Source organism: Zootoca vivipara, chromosome 14 (genome assembly GCF_963506605.1).
Source record: "Zootoca vivipara chromosome 14, rZooViv1.1, whole genome shotgun sequence".
NCBI classification, from domain to species: Eukaryota; Metazoa; Chordata; class Lepidosauria; order Squamata; family Lacertidae; genus Zootoca; species Zootoca vivipara.
The window spans coordinates 35275069-35299004 of NC_083289.1; the positions used below are offsets into that span (position 1 = coordinate 35275069).

Here is a 23936-nt window from a genome sequence, read left to right on the forward strand (position 1 = left end):
GATGCTGGGAGTCCATAAAACGCTCTCCTACTCCCCCAGGGGGAGGGGGAGGCCCTTTTGAAACACCTCCCCCACCCCCTGGGATTCTTAAGGGGTGAGCTTTGCGACCCAGGGCAGAAAGTGTCCTTTCCAGAAGGAGGCAGAAGACAGCCTGGCGACCACAGAACACATGAGAAGACCTGTGCTGAAAGGGAAACTGCAGGGCTTTTAAGGAGCAGAGTGTTACATTTCAATCGAGCAGAATTTTGGCATCGTTGGATCTTTCCGGCTTTCACTAAACACCTGCCCCAGATTCCTTGCAAGGCCTGACCTCTCAGTGTCACGATCAACGCTGTTTCTTTTCTACCGCAGTTCAGTTTCTGATAAATAGTACTTTATTTACCCTGTCATTCACTACTTAATGTAAGCAGTACATTTATTTCATTTTATTTTTCCTTTTATATCCCACCTTTCTGCCAAAGAGCTCAATGGGGCTTCCCACCTTTTGACATTGTTTTATTTTACATATATTTATCACCCAGTCTTCACCAGCTCCCAGGCGGATTACAGAATAGGAAAAAGAGATGACCAAATAACAAAAACCAAAAAACAAACAAACACTGACACAAAATACTATTATCTTTGTTATCTCCTGTTCTAAAGGACCTAAAATGCCTCAGGTGCAAACAGAGATCGGTCTGTTAGGGCAAAGCACTCACCAACCTCAGTCTACTCCCAGCAGGTCTCCACCAGCCTGCCTTCTTTCTTACAACCAGTCTGGGGTCCCCATGTGGCGGGAGGAGGCTGTTTGGCTGTCTGCTTCCCCCTCCTCCTCACTTTCAGTGTTGCCCCTAGTGGAACTCAGCAAGGAGGAACAAAGCTAGAATTAGTTGGCTGTGCCTGTCATTAGCTTTGGCGCCCCCTACTGTTGGGCTCCCTGCCTTCCAGCCCACCAGTCCCAATGGGGACTAGCGATCACTGCTTTTAAGGTTGGTTCAGTGTATGAAAGATGGGAAGGCAATAATGGGCAAATGGCGTGACTGCCTTTGCCATGTATGAGGTTCTCTTGAAGCTGCCCTCCTTTACCTGGTTGGCAGCTGCGCAGGCGGGCAACACCTTTAAGAGCTTCTGTCTCTTCCAACTGCGTCATCCTCATTCAGTTCCTTCTTTTGCTGGTGTCAGGAGTGCTCAGCCTGCTAATGCTAGATTTTCTGTTTACTCCGCCAGCCAGTGGGCATGTGACGAAGCCATACACTGCCAGCCAGCGTCATCCTGTGGCAGAGTCCATGGCTTGAGTGGGCCCTGCTGGGAAGAAGAAGAAGAAGAAGAAGAAGAAGAAGAAGAAGAAGAAGAAGAAGAAGAAGAAGAAGAAGAAGAAGAAGAAGAAGAAGAAGAAGAAGAAGAGGGCCACATGAACCAACATAAGTTGCCTACATAAGAAACAGCATTCATAGACCTGGGATACCTTTTAAGATATATAATGCTACAAGAGACACAAAAGCCTCTTGTGGCAGGGAGTTCCATAGCCTGAGCCTTCTGCACTCAAACCAACCATGCCTCCCACACCAACATCCCTTCTGATGCAAATAGTCTGCTTAGATTTAGTTTGGCCCTTATTCTGCAAGCCTAAACACCCTTCCTAGGGTTGGAATAGGGCAGCTTTTGGCCCTCCACATGTTCTTGGGTTCCAACGCCCATCCCTGCCCTTTGGCTGCACCAACATTTGAAGGGCCGCAGGTTCCCTATCCTCAGGTCTATTGATTTCAACGGGTTGGCCCTGAATAGAATGCAGCGGGATACAACTTATTGTCAAATCAGACCTAAGGCTATTGAGATGCTGCGTGGTGTAGAAGAGGCACCAGCAGGAACATCATAGGAGGAGTGCACCCAACGACCACACATGTGGCCTTTGGAAGCATTGATGCTGCCTGAAGGGTAATGCCAAAGGGACAGTTACCCTTTGAGGAAGCTGAGACCTTGATATTCGATCAGACTAACTGGATTCTCAGCTAATTTGTAGTGGGCACAGAAGCTATTTCTGTTTCTAGGAGGTGCAATGTTACCACATTTGTTGTTTCGTTGCATGTTGTTGTTTCATTATAGTTATTATTATGAAATTGTTATTGCGCCTGTTGATTTTTCGGTGATGTATCCCAGTGGAAGACAGGAGTGCCTGGCGTCGTGCTCTGGTCCATGGGGTCATGAAGAGTCGGACACGACTCTAAACAACAACAACATCCCTGCTTTCATTGCTGAAAGCTGCTCTGAACACAATTCTTTTGTGGAAAGACAGCATACGAATAAAAGGAGGAGGAGGAGGCTGGAATGACCTTTGGCTGCCAGCTCCCCTTTGCCCTTGCCACTCGGAGGAGAGAGGCTTTGGTTCTCCCCCCTCCCGGCGTAGCAGTCACTTGGCAGCCCTCTGACTTTTAACAGCTACCCGGAGAATTGAGAGACCTAATTACTCATGGTGAAAGTGGCAATCGGGTCACGGCGAGGTTATTATGGGACGGGAAAGGGAAACAAAACACAGGGCATCTCAGCTGACTGCACACAACGGGATGTTGCCTGATGTGCCGTTTTTATTCTAATGTATTCTATTTCTTAGCTGGTTTAAAAAAGAACAAAAAACATGAAGTAACCCAAAGCAACTTTTAGCATAGTCCTACTTTAAAACTAAAAAACAAAACAAAAACTGGAACAGAAAAAAATCCTCAAAACACATCCAAAACAGAGGCTTCATTTGCACTATACATTTAAAGCAATATTGTACCCCTTCCAAGTCACGGCTTTCCCCAAAGATTCCTGGGACAAGTTTTGGCACAAGACTAGGAGTAGCTTAAGAATTTAAGACGAGCCTGCTGGATCAGGTCAATGGCCCATCTAGTCCAGCATCCTGTTCTCACAGTGGCCAACCAGATGCTTGTGAGATCTGAGCACCTCAGTCTCCCCATTCATGAGTCCCAGTAACTATCATTCAGAGCCATAATGCCTCCGACTGTGGAGGCAGAACATCATGGTTGGTAGCCCCGGATACTTATTCTCCATTAACTTGTCTGATCCTCATTTAAAGCCATTCAAACTTCCCAACATGGAGAGGCAGTGATTTGGAGCGGGGGGGGGGGGATCTGCCCTTGCTGGTTTTTCTAGCCGTCACAAGGCTGTTAAAGGAGCAGGAACATCTGTCCATTAAAAGGCAGCAACCCTAAATCAGGATAGTCAGTTCCGGTCTAGATGACAGATAAGTCTGCCAGCAGCTGTTAACTGTGTTTGCTAAATACCACTTTCATGCACTGAAGCGATCTAAGTCTTCTTTTTCAGATCAGATTTATTTAGAAATAATAATAATAATAATAATAATAATAATAATAATAATAATGAACCCATCCATTGCAACCGAATGAAATCAAATCTAATTTCACGATGCAATTTAACTATAATACACCCCATGTAGGGACGCGGGTGGTGCTGTGGTGTAAACCACTGAGCCTTGGGTTCGAATCCCCATGACAGGGTGAGCTCCCGTTGCTCGGTCCCAGCTCCTGCCACCCTAGCAGTTTGAAAGCACATCAAAGTGCAAGTAGATAAATAAGTACTGCTTCAGCGGGAAGGTAAACGGTGTTTCTGTGCGCTGCTCTGGTTTCGCCAGAAGCAGCTTAGTCATGCTGGCCACATGACCCGGAAAAACTGTCTGTGGACAAAACGTCGGCTCCCTTGGCCAGTAAAGCAAGATGAGCGCCGCAACCCCAGAGTTGTTTGCGACTGGACTTCTGTCCGGGGTCATTTAACTTTACCTTTAATACATCCCATAGGTCTACATTTAACACAGCCCAGAAAATACCCTGTGGATATTTTACTGGAGTTTGGAGAAGTTCCAGCATCTAATAAACTGAAGCCCATTCTATAATTAAGAGTCATTCCTTTCCACTTATCATCATCATCATTTATACTTTTGATTATCAGAGTGTGAATAACGTTCCTTACATAGATAAAATGCATCTCTCTATCAGCAGACTTCAGGGTAGGGAGACCCTGAGGATTGCAGAACAACAACAAATATCTTTAAGAAAAAGACACACCTTCCACAAACCCATCCCCATTAAGGACTGGACATGGTAACTGACCATTGCCTGTTAACTGCTGAAGGAAGGTGGGGAATGAAAAACGGGGTAGTAGTGGACTGGAGTCACTAGAATCCTGAACAGGAGTGCTCCACACTGTAACATTTTGTTGCAGATCCCGCCTGCGGAACTTCTAATAACTGAGAACTCTGCTGCAATTGCAGGTGATGTGGGGAAAAGGCCCACCCACTTGTCTCTATAGCAACAGGGCAAGCTCTTTGGATATGTAAATGGAGGTACTTGGCTGGCCAGCTCAGGACATTATCTTACAAAGAAATGGTCTCTAACAGATTGTAAGCCAGGCACCCCCAAACTGCGGCCCTCCAGATGTTTTGGCCTACAACTCCCATGACCCCTAGTTAACAGGACCAGTGGTCAGGGAAGATGGGAATTGCAGTCCAAAACATCTGGAGGGCCGAAGTTTGGGGATGCCTGTTGTAACCTCACAGATCACAGGTTTGGGAAGGGACCCACAGGTATCATTCAGACTGACCCCACAATACTACAACAATGTGTTAAAGCAGTTGAAGGTATCCTATTATTTTTTATAAATAAACGTCCGGCGGGAGATTTCTCATTCTGACCGTTCACCATGCTGGTCCAGATGGACCTGTGATCTAATGTGGGATCAACCGGCTTTCTACGTGCGCATACGCAGTTGTGGTTTCTGACACAGTCTTGGACCCTTGGGATCTGTGATACCTTAATCTGCGGCATCCTTCTCAAAACAGAACAACACTGTTAATTGCTTCTGATTTCCCCTCAACAAAACGCAGCCACTGTAGCGGGAAGCAAGAGGGGATGGAGAGGGAACGAAATGTATCAACATCACATTATCCTTTCGATTCTCAGCGAGGATTAGGGAAAGCAAGGCATTGGGGGATCCTCAGGGACTCTGTGTGTGGCTCGGCATTTCAGTGCGACAAACTAATTGCTTGATGTGATTGTGAATAATTTCCTTAATGCTGCTCTTCCACCCCCACACAAAGTCCCCAGCTTTTCTTTAAATTGAGGGTGTGTGGAGGGGTCTCTTTTAAAGACGGAGGCAAGGGTGGGTAGGCAGAGGGAAATATGCTGGCTGTCAGTCTCAAACAACAGCTGGAGAAAAAGGAACACAAATGCCGAGAACAAGACACTTTTGATTAACGAAAAACGAAATGGGGCCTTTTAACAGTGGAAAACATCCTACCCACCATGCTCTGCAGTTGGGACTTCTGCATGTCTGGTAGAAGGGGCTCCGCAGCCAGGTGTGCCAGGTGGAGCAGGGGTGAGCTATCTTTTTTATGCTGAGGGCCGCATTCCCTTTTGGACCACCTTCCAGGGGCCTCACGCCAGTAGCAGGTGGGAGCAGAGCCAAAAGTGGGCGGAGCAACATTTGCACCATTATTGTACCTATGCAAAGTAGAGCAGTTTCTACTCACCCTGCACCTCAATCCTCCACCCAGGCGAGCAAGAAGCAATATGAGAGGTAGGCCACAAGCTTCTGGGAGGCTGTGAATTGGGGCAAGCCAGAGATGTGGCCAGGGGAGAGGGGACATGGCTAGGAAGGAAGTGTGGCCTGCGGATAGTCCCTAGGTCAGTGCTGGCAAACCTATGACACGCGTGTCAGATGTGACACGCAGAGCCCCCACTGCAGGCATGCGTCCCATTGGCCCATTCACGCTGTTGTTGTCCCCCCCCCATTTGTTCTCCCGCTCCTCCGCTGTTAAAACCCGGATCCTTTTTGTTGTTGTTGTTGCTGGTAACCAGAGATTGGTTTTTAAACCCTTTCTGTGCTGTTTTTTCCCTGGCGCTTTGGCAGACTATGATTGGGTGTAACAGCGTTCGTTTTTTAACCCGTTCTGTGCTGGTTTTTTGGGCGCTTTGGCAGACTATGTTGGCGCTGTGTGTTAGTTCCAGCAAAGGTATTATTCGTCATTTATTTCTGTTCTCTTTCCCCCCCAAAAAGCGCAGCAGATTTGGGGCACCCCCCCAAAAGCAAAGCAACTTCTGCACCCCCCCAAAAGACCTCCAAAACTTTGGTCAGCAGCTCCCCCCAAAACAACTCTGGGAACTTTGTGGTAAATAAGGGGTTTTTGGTTAGGTTAAATAATTAGTTTTTGGTTTATTAAATACAGTTATATATTACAATGTGACACACCACCCGAGTTATGCTCGGTTTTTTGGCGAATTTTGACACACCAAGCTCAAAAGGTTGCCCATCACTGTCCTAGGTCCTTGGAAAGAGGTCTGAAGAGCTGCAGTTGGCCTTCCAGAGCTGAGATAGTGAGGGGAGAGCACTGTTGAACTCAGGTCCTGCTTGTGTGTTTCCTGGTTGGCCTCTGTGAAAACAGGATGGTGGACTAGATGGGCCTTTGGCTCGAACCAGAGGGATCTTTTTATGCTCTTAAGTGTTTATTTTTGGTGGCAGAGGAAGCAGAAAATGGGCAACCCAGAAGACAGCAGCAGCAGGTCACTCTAGGGAAGGCTGCTGTGTATTCATTGACAACAGACATGTGGAATGGCCCAAAAAACAAAGCACAGAAGAGGTCATGGGACACCTGCTTGCAGATTGGCCTCGGCAGGCTTGATGCCCGTGCCGGATGTCAGGGTTACTTGCTGGAAAGGGTGGGCCTGGCTCCACGGCTAGGAAGAGGATTGGGAGAGAAGTGTCAGCGAAGCAATACCTAAGGGGTGGAGGGAGCCACACTTCTGCCAGCTCAAAACTAGGTCAGTTGCTCCGCTGTGTTTAAAAACTAGTACAACCCCTGGTGTTGACATGTTTGCAGCACCCCGGCTTTCCCTGCGCCAAGCCTCCCGCTGGATCTAACACTGCAGCTCCAACGGTAGCTGAACTGATGGCAAGATGATGCCCTTCCCCGTTCCTGGGAGGGAAAAGCAGTGCAGCATCCCAGATACTGAAGCTACAAGACTGCTGACAGAAGAGGCGCTTCTGGGTCGTCCCCCCTCCCCTGGTCCTTCCCAATAAGGACCCCAGACTATGAAATTCAAGAAGTGCTCTTACCCGTTTATTTTAAAACAATTATTTTAGGACTCGGCATGCCAGACCCGCAACAGAATGTTGCAGTGTGTAAACTCACCTCCCAAGACTTGTGCTTCTGTTTTGGGACTCCAGCCGGACAGTTAAAACCTTCCTCCGAAATATTCAGTTCCACTGTCCATGTTTTATGCAGAAGCCCATCCACATTGGAAATCCATGGCTTTTGAGATGCTTAATTCAATTTAGAATGGTTTCAAAAATGGGCTGCTGAATATATATTTTTTAAGGGTTGAAGATTGGTGGTGTTTTTTTTTTGTTACTTCTGCAAAACCTCAGTGTTTCCCCAGTGGATGTCAATATCCCCCTCTTGTTTTACTTAACTATTTGCTTTGATGTGTGTTGCTCTTTAAAGGCGGCAGAACTGGAAACTAAATGCTGGGTTAGGTCTCTTATAAAGCCAGCCCAATAGCCTATTGGGAAGCTACTCAGTGCAAGACTCATTAAAACAAAGGGGAGCTTCCCAGGGACACAGAGCTTCCCATGGTGCATCTGCAGCAGCACAACCAGACACCTTCATCTGCCCCACCTGCAACAAAACATGTCTCTCCTGTATCGGTCTCTACAGCCATAGCAGGCGCTGTAACTCTCCTTTTTTTTTATATAATTATTTTTATTAAAGATTTTCTTAGGTTACAAAGGTAATGCAATGCCTCTTTTTTTTCCATGCATCATTTTTACACATCAATTTTACTTGTTGAGACATTATGAGGAAGGGGGGGAAAGAGGTAGGTGGGATGGGGAGTTGGGTGTGGTGGAAATGAGTGCCTTTTGAGCATGTGCTTGAGTACCCACTGTCAGGCACCAAACATGAAACAGATCTTTAAAAGCAGATGCCATGCAGGATTGAGCCCCAGCACCTCTCAGAAATTAAGTACGACATGCAGAAATTTGGCTGCTTTTAATTTCAAATTCTGCATTATGACGTAAAGATGCCTGTGTACTTTACCTCTGCTTGAGGCTACACCTTACTGAAATTCAAGGTAGGAGAGATCTCTCTTTTTTTTTTTTTTTTAACATACTTTTTATTAATTTTACAAAATACAAAAAAAACAAAAAAACGGTACATACTTAAACCCCTTTTCCACCTCCTTCCTACCCACCCACATGGGTCCTCCCCTGCCACAGAAGTATCCCATGTTTGTGAACAGTCAGAAATGGTCCATTTTATGCTTGGATTTCTGTCCTCCTCCCCCTCCCCTGACCCCAAAGCCCCCCCCTGCCACCAGGGAGCTCCAGCAAACCAGGGCAGTACGCAGGAGGACATCCATCCAACCATCTATTGTTATACCAAAAAAAGAGAAAAATAGAAATAGGAAAAAAAGGGGAAAAAGAAAGGGCGAAAAAAAAAAAGAAAAAGAAAAAAACAATACAAAACAGAAAAAATTTTCTTGCATTCATAGTTGAAAAACCATATTTTATGGGCTTCCCCTCCCCCCCTTCCCCGGTTTTCATCCCTTTTTTATCATCTGCAACAGTTTCTTACTTTATAAAAATACACCTTTGTATCTTATACAACTTATAAATCAATTGTTAACATTTTCATCTAATATTCAAATCACTGAAAATTCAAACTCCCATTTTCTCTTCCCGTGCCTAATTTTTTTTTCTCCCTCTATAAGCCTCCATATTTTCACATTTTCCAAAATCCATTCACTTTTAAAACTATAACTATTCTCAATTTAACCTTACATCCCCGATTACCGGCTCCACCCCCCCCAATCCAGCAAATTCCAAAATCAGCAGACCAGTTATAAACCTGTTAATCCATCCTTATAATCACAACATCACTTTCCCTTCACCCCACCCCCTGTTTACAGTCTTTTGCCATCCAGGCCACCATACAGGACCCCTGGATTTCTTCTCTTCTCTGCATATTTTTTCCTTCTTCCCTGTGGGCGTTCTGGAGTTCCAATAATACCAATCGTGCCCCCCTCAAAGGCAGGGCACTCCATCCAACTTTTTGTAGAGTAGAGTCATCATTTTTTTCATGGTGTGTTTCATTTTGTGTTGAATCATCACAGTCCTCATCTTCATCTTTTCCTTCCCCATCATTGTCATTCTCACATTCCTCTTTTTCAGTGTCAAAAGCTTCATCTCCTAAAAAATCATATTCCGCCATCACCTCCTGAAATTTCTGCTGTAACTCCTGTCGTCGTGTCTCCTCTTGACATAACTCTATTCTTGTTTCCCACATTAAGGTCAAAACAGACCGCTGGAACTCAGGGGAACACTTTTTTGTTGACATATTTCAGTCCTGCCAAGGTCAAAACTTATCACGTGGGGTGGAATATGATCACAGTTTATTTTCTCGACTCCATTTTAACAAGCTGGCTGCATTCTTCAAGTCTTGTTAACAATAAAGTTCGAACTCACATTTCACAAGCACTTAAGCCAAAAAAGAAATTCCACAAAGTCCAGAAATACAAAGTGAAGTAAAAATTGACTTATAAATCCTGATCAACTCACTGGGTTGCCTGGGCTGCCGGCTCCCGAGGGAAAGAAAGGTTTTTCTTAGGCTTTACCTCATTGCTGCAGGGCAGTCATAAACCACAGTCTCTCTCCCCTTTTCACCCTGCATCAAAGGGGATATTCTCTTTGATGCCTTTGAGGGATCCTTTTGAATTACAAATCTTCTGTTTATGGCTTCGGGTTTCTATTTACTGTCTCTTTGTTGCCGTGGGGGGGGGGGTGGCTTCCTCTTTTCTCCCCTCTCTCCCAGACCAAATTGTTTTATAATCCAAATCGTGAGGTTACTTACAGTCTTTTCCAATCGTTTTATTTTCGGAAGAATCCAGCGCTCTCCGCCTTCGGCTTGAAGCTTCTCCCTGCTAGAATAACGTTGCCGCTCAAAATGGCCCCCGCGACTTCTACCCTCCTCGCTCCGGAGCTCTTATTAGAGCTAGCCGAAGAGTTGGGGAGTCCGGATTGGGTCTGTGCCGAGCAAATTGCCCTCGGGACGCCCTTCCCGAGGTTCTAAGGGGCGCAGCGTTGCTCTCGCTGCCCTCCCCACTCCTAGCAGAGACGGGCCGTCTCGGAGACGAGACGAAACCCCGCCGATCGACGCTGGCGCTGAACCCGGAAGCCCAGCAGGCGCTGTAACTCTCCAATGGTTTGACTTCACTCCCAGAGGCATACTCCTCCATTGTCTCCCGTGACCAACAGATGCCAACCCAACCCTAGTGCACAAGGATCGGATGGGGGCTGGCTATTTGAAGGGGGGAGGCACTCTCAGGTTGTGATTTCAAGACCATTCCCCAGCAGGAATTGGCAAAACATTTCACTCTCACTTTCCATTCCTGCTCTCGCTCTGTGTGTGTGTGTGTGTGTGTGTTTCCACAGGCTCGGAAGCTTTCTCCACCCAGGACTCGCCAAAGAAATACAAAAGCACACACTCAAAAAACAAGACAGTAAGAGCTGTTCGGCAGTGGAATTTGCTACCAAGGAGTGTGGTGGAGTCTCCTTCTTTGGAGGTCTTTAAGCAGAGGCTTGACAGGCATATGTCAAGAATGCTTTGATGGTGTTTCCTGCTTGGCAGGGGGTTGGACTGGATGGCCCTTGTGGTCTCTTTCAACTCTATGATTCTAAGAGCAAAATCTCCAGGCTGTGCGAAGGACAGAAAATGGGGGATTGCAGGCACGGGGACTTTTAAGCATCCAAGGAAAAAAAATTACTGGAGCAGAAAAACTCAAGCCAGCACAAAGCCAGCCAGAAGGCAAATTCCTGGGCTGCAGAAGCAAGCTTTGCTAACCCTTGGCATGGGGAGGGGGGAAAAGCCAGACATTTCGACACGGCAGAAGAGATATCCGAGGGGTTCCACTCCAGAGCCAAGTGCTCCAGCAAAATGAGGCTGCACACCACTGCCTGGAGGGCCCCTGTCCTATTTTAGCACAATCCTATAAACCCGTTGACTCAGAATTAAGTTCAATGAGGCTAACTCTCAAAGGAAATGGATTCAGGATTACAGTCTTGAAACCCCCCCCTTTTTTGGTTTGCCTTTCTGATGTGGGAGGGGTCCGTTTCCAGCCAAAGAAAACACCTCACGCCATTCCCTTTTTTTTTCAACCAAGGGATCGTTTGTACATCTGCTGAGGAACTACTGTGTGGTGCAAAGGATTCTGGGGCAGATTGTGAGGGGCTCTCTCACACAGATTGGCCAAGGCACCAATCCAGCTGGGCCTCACCCTACCCCTGAGTGAATTAAGAGGGTGCTACAGAAGGCCCTGCCACCGCCCTGCGTCGCAAAGCAAGATGGGTGTAGAAGTCAGAGGGAAGTCACAGAAATGGAGATGGTCAATATTCTATCCAATTTGACGTGTTTTGGTAGATCATATTTTGAATGGCTGGCAGGCTTCCGGAAGGCTTCTGGTTGACGACTGGGAGAATACGGGCCACTGGCCTGATCCACCAGCCAGGTACTTCTTGGGTTGTTAGGAACAACAAGTAAATTTGTAGGAAAATAAGGACTTTATTGGAAAAGAACTATAATGAGAAATGCTAAAATAATATTCAGAAATATAGCTTCCCTCTGCGGCAATGCACCTGGGCAGATAGCTCATATTCACTGTGTGAGAGAGTGTGAGGGAGAGACTATGGATGATAATGTATTTAATTCTTCTTGTTAATAGCTTAAATATCTATTTTGCTAATATAAAATTGATTTCGTAAAGCAAAATCAGATTCTGAAAATAAATTGTGCTTTGGTTGTGTTTCTTTCACTAGCAGTGACAGACCTGGGGAGGCAAAAAGGATAGTCAGTCGAACACCTCCGCTTCCCTCCATGTCAGAGGATCTGGAAAACACAGCTTTCATCCATTGATCCATTCAAAGTAGACTAGAGTAGACCACAATCTTACAGAATGCTTGCAGGGGAGGAGAGGAGTTTAGAAGGGAGGGCATTTCCAGTGGAAGTGCTCCCCCTAGTGGTACCCAAGCAGCAAATTGCTCCTGACGACACAAGTCAGTCAAACCTTGCATTACATGGAAAGATAATCACTAGATAGTCGTCAAACTGGAGGCAAAACTCCTCCCCACCCACAAATATAAAGCTCATCCCAGATCCTGAGCAGCTGTGAGGCTCCAGCCATAAACCACAAGCTTAACATCACGATGCCCAATCTGTTTTATGAGTGACTTTCCATTCTCGAATTATTTGGAGTGGGGCAGGTGGGGAGGAAGGCTGAGCTACATTTTCCCATGTGCTGCTCCACATTGCAGATGGTGAAAGAGAGTCCTGAGAAAGGAAGACCAGTTTTCCAGAGCTGCACTATTTGCTCCAGAGGTTCAAAGGTCTTGAATGATGACTGGTGCAGACACTCCTGACGATTTGTCCTGGAAATCCAGGATAACAGCACGGCCTTTTCGTGTGTGTGTGTGTGTGTGTATGTGTAGTTCAGCTTCAGTATTCATGCACCAAGGAACAAAGGTCAATTCTAAAGCTGCAGCCCCGGAATCCTGGGATTTTTCATGTTGTTTTCCTTTTCTTCTTAGGCCTGCCTGCTTCTGCTCCGTCCCCTGCCTTTGCTCCCTCTCCGCCTAGAGCCTGCAACGAAGGCAGCTGCAGCTTGCTGCCGATGGCCCAAGCCCAGAGGCACATCTCCACACGGTGAGGCGTCCAGGCCTGTTCTGCATCAGCTAGGAAATGGATCAAGAACGAGGAATCGGTTGGGCTGTGTGCTTTGAGGATGTAGAAACCCTGAGACTGAGGGACAAGTGTGGCCCTTGGGGCCAACTTATGTGGCCCTAGGGCCATGCCCCTTCCCAAATCATGCCCCTCACTGGCCCTACCCTGAGCCCTGCTTGGGTTCTGCTGCACAACTGGAATTTGTCCTTGAGCTGTGATCTGGCTTCTTGTTTGCCTGGATGGAGGGCTAAGGTTGTCTACAAGGGAATGTAATAATTTATTATTTATACCCCGCCCATCTGGCTGGGTTTTCCCAGCCACTCTTGGTGGCTTCCAGAGTATTGTATTAAAATACAATAGTCCAGGGGTGGCCAACTCCCAAGAGACTGCAATCTACTCACAGAGTTAAAAACTGGCAGTGATCTACCCCCTTTTTTGGGGTTCAGGTCAAAGTTGTTGAGCATTTTTGGGGAAGGAAAGCCCTGTTTTTTGGGTTTCAGGTCAAAGTTGTTGAGCTTCTTTTAGGGAGGAGGGAAGCCATGTTTTGCAGGGTGCAGGAAAAAATGTTTAGCTTTTTGTAGAGGAGCCAAACTTGTTGAGCTTCTTTGTGGGGAACCAGTGATCTACCAGTGATCTACCACAGATGTTCAGTGATCTACCGGTAGATCACAATCTACCTGTTGGACATGCCTGCAATAGTCTATTAAACATTAAAAGCTTCCCTAAACAGGGCTGCCTTCAGATGTCTTCTAAAAGTCTGGTAGTTGTTTTTCTCTTTGACATCTGGTGGGAGGGCGTTCCACAGGGTGGGTGCCACTGCCAAGAAGGCCCTCTGCCTGGTTCCCTGTAACTTGGCTTCTCACAGCGAAGGAACGCCGGAAGGCCCTCAGCGCTGGACCTCAGTGTCTAGGCAGAATGACGGGGGTGGAGACGCTCCTTCAGGTATACTGGACCGAGGCTGACTGACTGAAAAGGGTTTCCCCAAGAAATACTACTAAGCTAAATGGACCAATGGTCGGATTCAACATAAGGCAACTTTCTATGGGAACTGGACAAGGAAGTTGGAAACGCAAAGGAACAAATAACTGTGGAACCAGAATAAACTTGTCTTGTCTTGGAGCTTTAAAATAATAATTATTTTAAGTGCAGAGGCTGATGGAAGATCTGCATGCAGGAGACGGTTTTGGACCATCTGGCTCCCAGGCTCTAAGCTCGAGACTACGTTTCCTTATCTTGCCTTGAAATTCCTCTTACGGACGCCATGTTTTGTAAGCTTCTCTGCTATTGGTCTGCCTTAGGTTTGCGTATTTCACCATGCTACCGTAGATGCCGGGAAGAGACTCCCTTCCTCCCTGCCCAACAATAGGATTCTGTCTCCACCTTTAAAGCCCCTCCTCTACACGGAGTGAACCTTTCCAGAACCACTACCTGAGCTCCGTCTTGCCTGGACCTTGGCTACCACCATTGGACCTGCCCAATGATGATGATGATGATGATGTGGGGTTGTGCCTTTAGCCCACGCCTGAAGTCACATGGCCCCTCCCCCATGCTACCCATGCACTGAGGAAAGATCTAAAGTGGAGGAACCAATGGAATGCACGTAGGAGGTTTCTGTGAGCTGGAAGTCTGTGTGCTCAGGGTTCTAGCTCACAGGGCGAACCCTCCTCATCCGGCAGGCATCCCCACCCGTTCAGAGTGTGCACACTGTCCCAACTTCTCCTGCCTTACCTTCGTTTAGCTTCTTGACACAGCTCTGGATTCCGTCAAGGTAGAGCAGGTAGTGCTTGAGGGTGTACTGGACGGGGACAAGGCCTGGCAGAGACTCTACTGCTTCGTCGGCCATAAAGGCAGCTGCTTCCGGGGCTCCGGAAGTCAGAATCGCTGCAATGGGAGCAAAGGCAGAGGTTGGGGAGGATGGCGGGAGAGCAATATCACACATGCACCTTGAGCTCTCGACATCTTCAGGGTACTGTACTTCCGAAGCTACAAGACTCTTAAAGAGGGAGAAGGAAATACAAGCAGAAGAATCTGTCAACTCCATCTAAAGCAGGTTGAATCCTCCCTTCATGACCCCTAAGGATCCAGGTCACACTGTCACCTCCTCAGGCCATGCCCTGCCCTCGAGTGCTGTTGACTGGCTGGAGTGCTTCCTTCAGCTGCAATCATAATACCTCTTGCTTGCCTGACTTCTGCATGGCTGGGATTTTCAAAATCTGACTTTGTATAAGGCAGCCTCTTCCGCCCCCAGCAGTCCCAGCCAGCATGACTAGCCGTCAGGGATGACGGTACTCGTAGCCTAACAACATCTGGAGGGTCACAGATTAGCCACCCCTGCCCTCAAAAGGCTGGAATTATTTTTATTTGTAAAAGCGCCGCCGCCGCTGCTCATACAGCTTGACAAGATTAAACCCAGTGGATCCTGGCTGAAAGCTTACACAAACAAGCAAATATTTAGACCAATATGTAGCAGTCTGTAATAAACATGGGGCAAGAATATGCCATCTGGAATACAAAACTCCACTCAGGCAGAGCGGGGTGGACTAGGCAGCTATATTCTTGGTTTAGGTCCCATCTACCTCATTATGCTACTTTAAACAGCCATGGTTTCCCCCAAAGAATTCTGGGAACTGTAGTTTCTTAAGGATGCTGAGAGCCGTTAGGAGACCCCAGCCCCAGATTGGTTTCATAGTCAATTCCTCTCCACATGGAACTCTGGGAACTGCAGCTCTGTGAGCAGAATTGGGATCTCCTAGCAACTCTTCACACCCTTAACTAACTCCCAGGATGCTTTGGGGGAAACCATGACTGTTTAAAGTGCTATAAAGCAGCTTTAAATGTAAGGTGCAGATGCGGCCTTAGGCAAGGTTAGGTGGGGAATGAGGGAAGCTCCTGATATTAATTTGAGCTCTATTCATGTTACTTCTGCATAGGGCATACATGGGCAGAGCTAGGAGTGAGACCCCCCCTCGTGTTCTTTCACGAAGCATGTATGTGTTGCGTGCAAAAATATATAGAGCCCAACATGCAAGATCCAGATACAGTACCTAATTATTCAGGTGTTCCAGTAGCATGGAATCCCTGCTCATGAAGAAGCAGTCACACTGCAGGCTTTCTCCTCTTCTTTTTTAAAGTTGTGGAACACATGCTGTCAAACAGGTTGTATCTCTCTAACATTTGTATTGTTACATGTTGGGGGGAAATGTTACTACCTCCACTCCTAATAATAATAATAATAATAATAATAATAATAATAATAATACAGTGGTACCTCGCAAGACGAATGCCTCACAAGATGAATTTTTCGCAAGACGAATGCATTTTGCGATTTCAATGGAGACTCGCAAGACGAAGTTCCCTATGGCACGCTTCACAAGACGAATTTTTTTCATCCCATAGGGTGCCTCGCAAGACTATTTTTTTCCGTCTTGCGAGACACCCTATGGGAAACCGCACTTCAATGTGTTCCTATGGGAGCCGCTTCGCAAAACGAATTTTTCGCTATACAAAGCGACTCGCGGAACAAATTAAATTCGTCTGGTTAAATTCGTCTAATTTTAATTCAGCTGCACTGACTTTCTTTCTTCTTGTATGTTATAGAAGTGCCTACCCTTTCTTAAATAAATAAAAATTCAAGAGAAAGAGAGAGAGAGATTCAGGTTCTGAAGAATCACAGAGTTCCTTAGACCGTCAATGACAGGCAAGCTTCTCTGAAGGGTGGCTTCCCTCTTGTGGAGCAAATGCTACTTTGCATTGTATAGCCACAGAAGACTGTTGTGTCGGTTCTATAGTGCCCTTTCAGCTGAGGAGACTTGGCAGGTCATCATCCCAGAATGCTCTGCACTGCACAAGAGTTTGGTGGCAGAGAGGTGGGGGAGCTTCAGGAGGCAAATGGGTTTGAAAAATCACATGACTGCACAAGTGTTTGAGAAAACCCAGGCAGCACTCGGGCCAGGCTGAGCTGAGCTAATGCTCTTCCACATAGGAAGTTGCCTTATACCGAGTCAGACCACTGGTCTATCTGGATCAGTACTGCCAACACTGATTGGCAGCAGATCTCCAGGTTTCAGAGTGGGAACATTCCCAGCCCTACTTGGAGTTGTTGGGGATTGAAGCTGGGGCCTTCTGTGTGCAAGGCAGATGTTCCTCCACTGAGCTACCACCATTCAAGAAGAAATGTTTTACTGTGATCATGTTAAGAGAACATTGGGTGAATGAAAGAGCACAATGATTGCTCAAACTCCTTGCAGGATGTGTAGGCAAAAAAAAAAAAAAAACACACACACACCAGGAAATAAACAAACCTGCAGGCTTCAGGGCCTTTCCTACCTGAAGCTGTGGCAGGCCCCACAGCCTTGAGTTTGCACAGCTCAGTCATGGCAGCTGCTACGTCAGGGAGGAGCTGGAAGGCTTTTCTGGTGCAGCTCTCCACCACCTCGCTGGAGTTAGTGGCCACCAGCTGCTGGAGTCGAGGGCGAAACTTGCCTCTCTGCAGGGAAGAGAGAAGGCCGTCATTCCCACTTGGGCCTACGCTGCTGACTTACAGGGCCGTCTTAAGCGCCCCTGGCGCCATGGTGCGCCGGATCCCTCAGTTTCTCAGGGCGGGTGGGCGCCGCGCGGCTGCCACAGGCGCTGCTGCGCGGCCGGGCAGGCGCAGCGCGGTTGCCGTGGGCGCAGCTGCGCGGCGGACCGGCCGGTCAGCGGGTGGGCGCAGCTTGCGGCGCCCTCCTGGCGGGCCGGCCCTGCTGACTTAAAACAGTAGACTCTCATTTGTTCACACAGGATAGAGCTACGCTGTGGAATGCTCTCCCCAGTGAGGTCTGCCAGGCACCTTTATTGTGCTGCCAGCTTTGCAGTGCCAATACTTGCCCCCCAGGCTTCTGAGTAACTGAGCTGGTGCTATTTTGATGTTTGTGTGTGTAAAATATAAAGATGAATTGTAGCTGTTCTGTATGAGTTCTAGTTACAGGTAGGTAGCCGTGCTGGTCTGCTGTAGTCAAAACAAAATAAAAAAAATCCCTTCCAGTAGCACCATAGAGACCAACTAAGTTTGTCATTGGTATGAGCTTTCGTGTGCATGCACACTTCTTCAGAATGTATCTGAAGCTCATACCAATGACAAACTTAGTTGGCCTCTAAGGTGCTATTGGAAGGAATTGTTTTATTTTATACGAGTTCTGTTAATGATAAGAGTATATTCATGCTTATGATTTTAAATATTTTTTTAAGTCTCTTGGAAACCTTTTGGAAACAAAAGATTAAAAAGTCCAAAAAGTAAAAATATATTATCGTTATTGTCAGGGGATTGTTGCGGCTACTCTCAAGTAAGGATGCTCCAGTCTGCTCTGTCTTTAAGAGCTTTATTGTGCATACTATTTACAGTGCAGACACATCAGAAAACATGACTGCCTACTCTGATTCAGAACCCGGCAATGGCGATTGTCTGCTTTTGCGCCAGCATAATAGTCTGGGGACCCCAAAACGCCGCCCCCTTGCCCTACGTCTGGGTGCATGACCCAACGTGGGCGCCGTCCTTTAGCTCCGACGCCTCGCTGCGCTGTCCTTCCACCTCTGGCCAGCTGGGGTGGTGCCGAGGCTTTGATACGTCTTGGAGCCCCCTCTCCATTCCGCTCCATTCCTCATTACCTCCTCCTGACCCGCTGCTTGCGCTGTCACTGGGCGAAGTGCTGGTCAGGATGACTGGGGGAGTGTCCCTGTAGGGAGTCCCCCTGGCAATTATTATAATGTGATTATTGGTATTTGATTTCACAGGCATTTCCCGTTACCTAAACTGTCCGTATTTCTATTTTATTTTTAACTTCCGTGAGCAGATGGGGAGCGGGAAGGATAGACTTTCTAAAACAGGGATGGGGAGCATGTGGCCCTCCAGCTGCTGTTGGACTCCAACTCCCATCAGCCCCTGCCAGCGTGGTCAGTGGGCAGGGATGGTGGGAGTTGTGGTCCAGCTGCATCTGGAGGGCTGCAAGTTCCTGTAACTAAGCACTATCATGCCCCTGGGTCCATGCTGCCTCTGCTCCACATGGCAACCGACTCTGGCAGAATTACTTACGGAAAGCTTCCATTCCATCAGCCTCACCAGCTCTTCTTTTGCCAAGTGTTTGTCCTTCCGGCCGGAAACAGCAATTGGCAGCTCCTCTTGATACCTCCGAATGATAACACAGGAAAGGGAGTAAAAACAATAGAATGGTTTTGAATATGATTGAAAAGATCAGAGAGGAGAAACACATTTCCCCCTTCTTCAATTAAATTGATTCGGGCAAAGCTCACAAGAGACAAAAAGAGAAGAACTGCACAGGCCACAGACTTGTCCAATTCATTGTTCTGGGGACTAGCACTGCTCTGCTGCAGAAGTCATACTGGACTGTATGATTGGCAGGGGAGGACTTGGTGGCCCTCTTGCTGCTGCCCCCATGAAGGGCCTTTTAAGTGGTGATTCCCTGGATGTGTAATGCCTTCCCTAGTGAGGTGTGCCTTCCCTAGTGAGGTGTGCCCTAGTGAGGTGTGCCATTATCGGCATCATCAACTTTCAGGAGGAATTAAAAAACATTCATGTTTACCCAGGCATTGGGTGGCTATAGAATTATATTCCTGGCAACCTTGGGATCATTGGATACAGGAATGTTTTTAACTGAAACTGATTTTTTATTGGATTAATTGTAATTGTTTTAGAATGCTTTTGCTTTTTGTTTTTAATTGAGCATCTGTTTGCCTCCCTGGACACCTTGGGGAGGAAGGGTGGGATATTATTCAATAAATTAGCAATTCAATAAATAATCTTATCCAGAGGTCCATTCAGTATGACATAAAAATCAGAGGGGGCAAGTAAGGATACACATAAAACAACGTGATAAAAATAAGAAACAAATGTCTTAAGATTCTCCAGCTCTCAAGGGCGTACCCACCGCGGGGCAGGGAGGGGCCGCTGCCCTACTCTAGAGGCAGGGCCGGTCGGGCAGCTGCGGGCAAGAGTGGCGCTGCCGGCGGGGCTGGTGGGCAGAGGCGGAGGACAGCCCAGCGGAGCGCGAGTTCGGCGCCCGCAGCAGTCTCTTGCGCCCGAGCCGTGCGGAGTCCACACAGCCGCGCTGTGTGGGAGGGGGCAAGGGCTGACGCTCCCGACGTTCGGGAGACCTTTGCGCATGCGCAAAGCGGGGCGCATGCGCACAGCGCGGCTGTGGACTCCGGCGGCCGCCGTGCAGGGCGCATGCGCACAGCGCGGCTGTGCTCAAAGGTCTCCCGAACGTCGGGAGTCGTTCAGCGCCTGCCAGACCGCTGCAGCAACGGAGCCTCGGATAGCTTCGCGGAGGCCGGGGCTTTGCTCCAGACCTCCGCGGAGGCCCCGATCCAAGCCTGGTTCCCTTCTCTCCCCCCCCCGCCCACCCCCAGACTTCCCTCTTCTCCTCTAGGCGGCCGCTGGTTTTCTCCCCTTCGCCGCCGTCGCTTCAGGTTTATTTTGATTTCACCTGGGCTCTGTAGCCCCGCCCACATTCCCACTTTGTGGCCCCTCCCCTCCCGTGCCTTGGCCCCGCCCCTTGCCCCCCCCTAGTTTTGATCCTGGGTACGCCCCTGCCAGCTCTGCTACCAATGATGAAAAATCGTCACAGTGTTAAGGTTGCAACTGAAGCATCAGAACATAAGAAGAGTCCAGAGGCCATCACTATACATCTTCCATAGTTTAGCTATGTGTTGTGTTAATAAGGCCTTCCTTTTGTCTGTCCCAAATCTTCCAGCGTTCTGCTTCACTGAATGTATGATGAGAGAGGGAACCCCCCAGAAGCTCTTTGCTATAGCAGGTGTGCTCTGCTACCTGCTGAAAACATTTACCATTTATCCAAGGCAATGGTTTTTCCCTGCTTGCTCCCCTTGGCCATGACCACATCCTGGTAAACATTTAAAACCGCTCTCCAGTATGCAGGGTCATCACATCCATAAAGTCCTCCTTCCAGCCCCATCATTTAAGGCTTCCTGAAACCAAAGGCAAAAACAGAAGCAGGGAACTAAGCAACAGGGCCTTGGAGATATAATAAAATAATAATAGTAATAATAATAATAATAATTGCAGCATTTACATACCTTTTTTTCCAAAAAGCTCTAGATGGGCCTACGCCTCTCAGTAAAGGTAAAGGTACCCCTGACCATTAGGTCCAGTCGTGACCGACTCTGGGGTTGCGGCGCTCATCTCGCTTTATTGGCCACAGCGCCTCTCGCGTCCTATTATAGTACCCAATTGTAGTTTGCTATTTTATTGGTTTTAATGTGTATTTTATATGAGATTATATTATTGGAACAGGCATTTTATTTGCTTTTTGTTTACTAGCTACTTAGAGAGGCCACTGTACCGTAAGGCAGCCTTAACCTTAAAAAAAACCCTTAACATAAAAAAATGGATTGCACTGCAAGTTTGCTTACTTGAAAGTGACCTCACCCTGAAAACCATGGGGTTCTCCCCTCAAAGATCCTGCTTGGGAAAAAGATGGGAATTTACTGACCAGGGATATAAACCTAGCGGAGATCAAACTTCAGGTTGTATCCAATGGTAGTCATACTCAGAGGAGACCCATTGCAACTACTAGACATGACTTAGGCCCATTAATTTATGTCTACTCTCAGTAGTAGTACAGTGGTACCTTGGGTTACAGACGCTTCAGGTTACGGACGCTTCAGGTTACAGACTCTGCTAACCCAGAAATAGTACCTCGGGATAAGAACTTTGCTTCAGGATGAGAACAGAAATTGTGCTTTGACGGCGCGGCGGCAGCAGGAACCCCCATTAGCTAAAGTGGTGTCTCAGATTAAGAACGGACCTCCAGAACGAATTAAGTTCTTAACCAGAGGTACCACTGTACTTCACTAAGTGATGTATGTAAGTGAGAGCTGGACCATAAAGAAGGCTGATCGCCGAAGAAGTGATGCTTTTGAATTATGGTGCTGGAGGAGACTCTTGAGAGTCCCATGGACTGCAAGAAGATCAAACCTATCCATTCTGAAGGAAATCAGCCCTGAGTGCTCTCTGGAAGGACAGATCGTGAAGCTGAGGCTCCAATACTTTGGCCACCTCACGAGAAGAGAAGACTCCCTGGAAAAGACCCTGATGTTGGGAAAGATGGAGGGCACAAGGAGAAGGGGACAACAGAGGATGAGATGGTTGGACAGTGTTCTCGAAGCTACCAACATGAGTTTGACCAAACAGTGGGAGGCAGTGGAAGACAGGAGTGCCTGGCGTGCTCTGGTCCATGGGGTCACGAAGAGTCGGACACGACTAAATGACTAAACAACAACAACCACTGTACTTAGCTAGTACAACCTTTAGTCATACAAACACCTATGTAAATCACGGTGCATATTATGGGTCTTTCCCCCTCTAATTATGACTGAGACCGGATCCAACCTGAGGGGTTTACTCCCAGAGTAAACCACCTTGCTGAAATCCTACACAAGATGTTGTTGTTGTTTAGTCGTTTAGTCGTGTCCGACTCTTCGTGACCCCATGGACCATAGCACGCCAGGCACTCCTGTCTTGCACTGCCTCCCGCAGTTTGGTCAAACTCATGTTCGTAGCTTTGAGAACACTGTCCAACCATCTTGTCCTCTGACGTCCCCTTCTCCTGGTGCCCTCAATCTTTCCCAACATCAGGGTCTTTTCCAAGGATTCTTCTCTTCTCATGAGGTGGCCAAAGTATTGGAGCCTCAGCTTCACGATCTGTCCTTCCAGGGAGCACTCAGGGCTGATTTCCTTAAGAATGGATAGGTTTGATCTTCTTGCAGTCCATGGGACTCTCAAGAGTCTCCTCCAGCACCACAATTCAAAAGCATCCATTCTTCGGCGATAAGCCTTCTTTATGGTCCAGCTCTCACTTCCATACATCACTACTGGGAAAACCATAGCTTTAACTATACGGACCTTTGTCGGCAAGGTGATGTCTCTGCTTTTTAAGATGCTGTCTAGGTTTGTCATTGCTTTTCTCCCAAGAAGCAGGCGTCTTTTAATTTCGTGACTGCTGTCACCATCTGCAGTGATCAAGGAGCCCAAGAAGGTGAAATCTCTCACTGCCTCCATTTCTTCCCCTTCTATTTGCCAGGAGGTGATGGGACCAGTGGCCATGATCTTGGTTTTAAAGTGACCTACCCCACTGAAATCACAGGTCTTCAACAGGATAGATCCAAACTTAAGCCATTCAGTACAACTGGCATTGAAACCATAGGACTTGTGTGAGGTTTTCTCCAATGGAATGGATCCAACCGTAAGCCATTATTATAAGCAGATTCATTGTAATCACAGGATTTCTGGCTCTCTAATTATGACTAAGATGGGATCAAACCTAAGGGCTTGACTCCCAAAGTAAACAGCCCTGCTGAAATCCACGGTGCTGTCATTTCCCTACTTAGGAGGAGGAGGATAGCAGCAATTTGTTAAGTTTACCTACCTGGATACCAGTCCCGCTGAAACCGCATGATAAATGGGTCTTTTCCATTGGGTAAGTCAAACTTACAGCATCATGGGACTTTCGGGTCTTCCTCTCTTAATCATTACGAAGCTGGGACCCACCCTGAGGGGATGGCTGGGTCTTGGGATTCAACCTCCTTAAAACGCCAGAACTAATGAGATCTTCCAACAGGTCGGATCCAAACGAGGTGCTGTGGGTGTTTACTCCCCGAGTAAACAACCCCAATGAAATCCAAGCGGCTTTCATTCCCCCCTTACTTGTACTGTGTTAAGTTTGCTTACCCCACTGAAACCCCACAACTTCTGGAATGGGAGGGATCCAGTCTTAAGAAACACTTACGAGCAGACTCACTGGCATCACGGGACTTCTGGGTCTTTCTATTTAACTATATGACTGAGCCAGGATCCGGCCTGAGGGGTTTACTCATGGACTAAAAGAGCCCTTGCTTTGAATCCATAGGGCTTTCATTTCCGCTCCGTAAACCTAACTTGGGAGGAAGAAGCAGCGGCGGCGGGTTAGCCTAGCCTCACCTAAGCGGGAGCCCTCGGTCAGCCAACGGGCCTTGCTCGCGAGTAGCCCCCCCCCGCAGGATCGTGCCCCTGCCGTTTGCCGTCTCCCGGCCCTCAGGCGCCCTCGCGAAGGCGCTGCCGCCGCCGCCGCGCGTCCGGCCGAGATCCAGGCGGCGCTCTCGCTCCGTTGGCCGTGCTTCCTCCGGC

At 47.8% G+C, this 23936-nt stretch overlaps 1 protein-coding gene across 5 annotated transcripts; it reads right to left on the reverse strand.

Annotated features, from left to right (window-relative positions):
- Positions 1–1014: 1014 nt before the first annotated feature.
- Positions 1015–23928, reverse strand: LOC118092966 (uncharacterized). Of its 5 annotated transcripts, none has more exons than XM_060282435.1 (6): positions 23200–23928; positions 20600–20740; positions 18828–18921; positions 17087–17246; positions 14489–14641; positions 1015–1284 (listed from the first exon to the last, which is right to left on the reverse strand). In XM_060282435.1, exons 2-6 carry the CDS (start codon positions 20728–20730, stop codon positions 1247–1249), a joined length of 576 nt encoding a protein of 191 aa, XP_060138418.1. In that variant the 5' UTR covers positions 20731–20740; positions 23200–23928; the 3' UTR covers positions 1015–1246. The 5 variants fall into 5 exon arrangements, with proteins under 5 accessions (XP_060138418.1, XP_060138415.1, XP_060138416.1 ...); XM_060282432.1 differs by lacking the exon at positions 1015–1284 and adding an exon at positions 9809–12771 and having other exon boundaries at positions 23751–23928; XM_060282433.1 differs by lacking the exon at positions 1015–1284 and adding an exon at positions 9809–12771 and having other exon boundaries at positions 23560–23928.
- Positions 23929–23936: the final 8 nt, after the last annotated feature.

Excerpts from the sequence above, each read along its gene's own strand:
- LOC118092966 (XM_060282432.1), bottom strand. The coding sequence starts at position 20,730 with ATGATGGGGCTGGAAGGAGGACTTTATGGATGTGATGACCCTGCATAC. Across the intron at positions 17,247-18,827 it reads TGATGGAATGGAAGCTTTCC|AGAGGCAAGTTTCGCCCTCG; the intron begins GTAAGTAATTCT and ends TCTTCCCTGCAG. Across the intron at positions 12,772-14,488 it reads TGTCAAGAAGCTAAACGAAG|CTGATGCAGAACAGGCCTGG; the intron begins GTAAGGCAGGAG and ends TCCATTTCCTAG.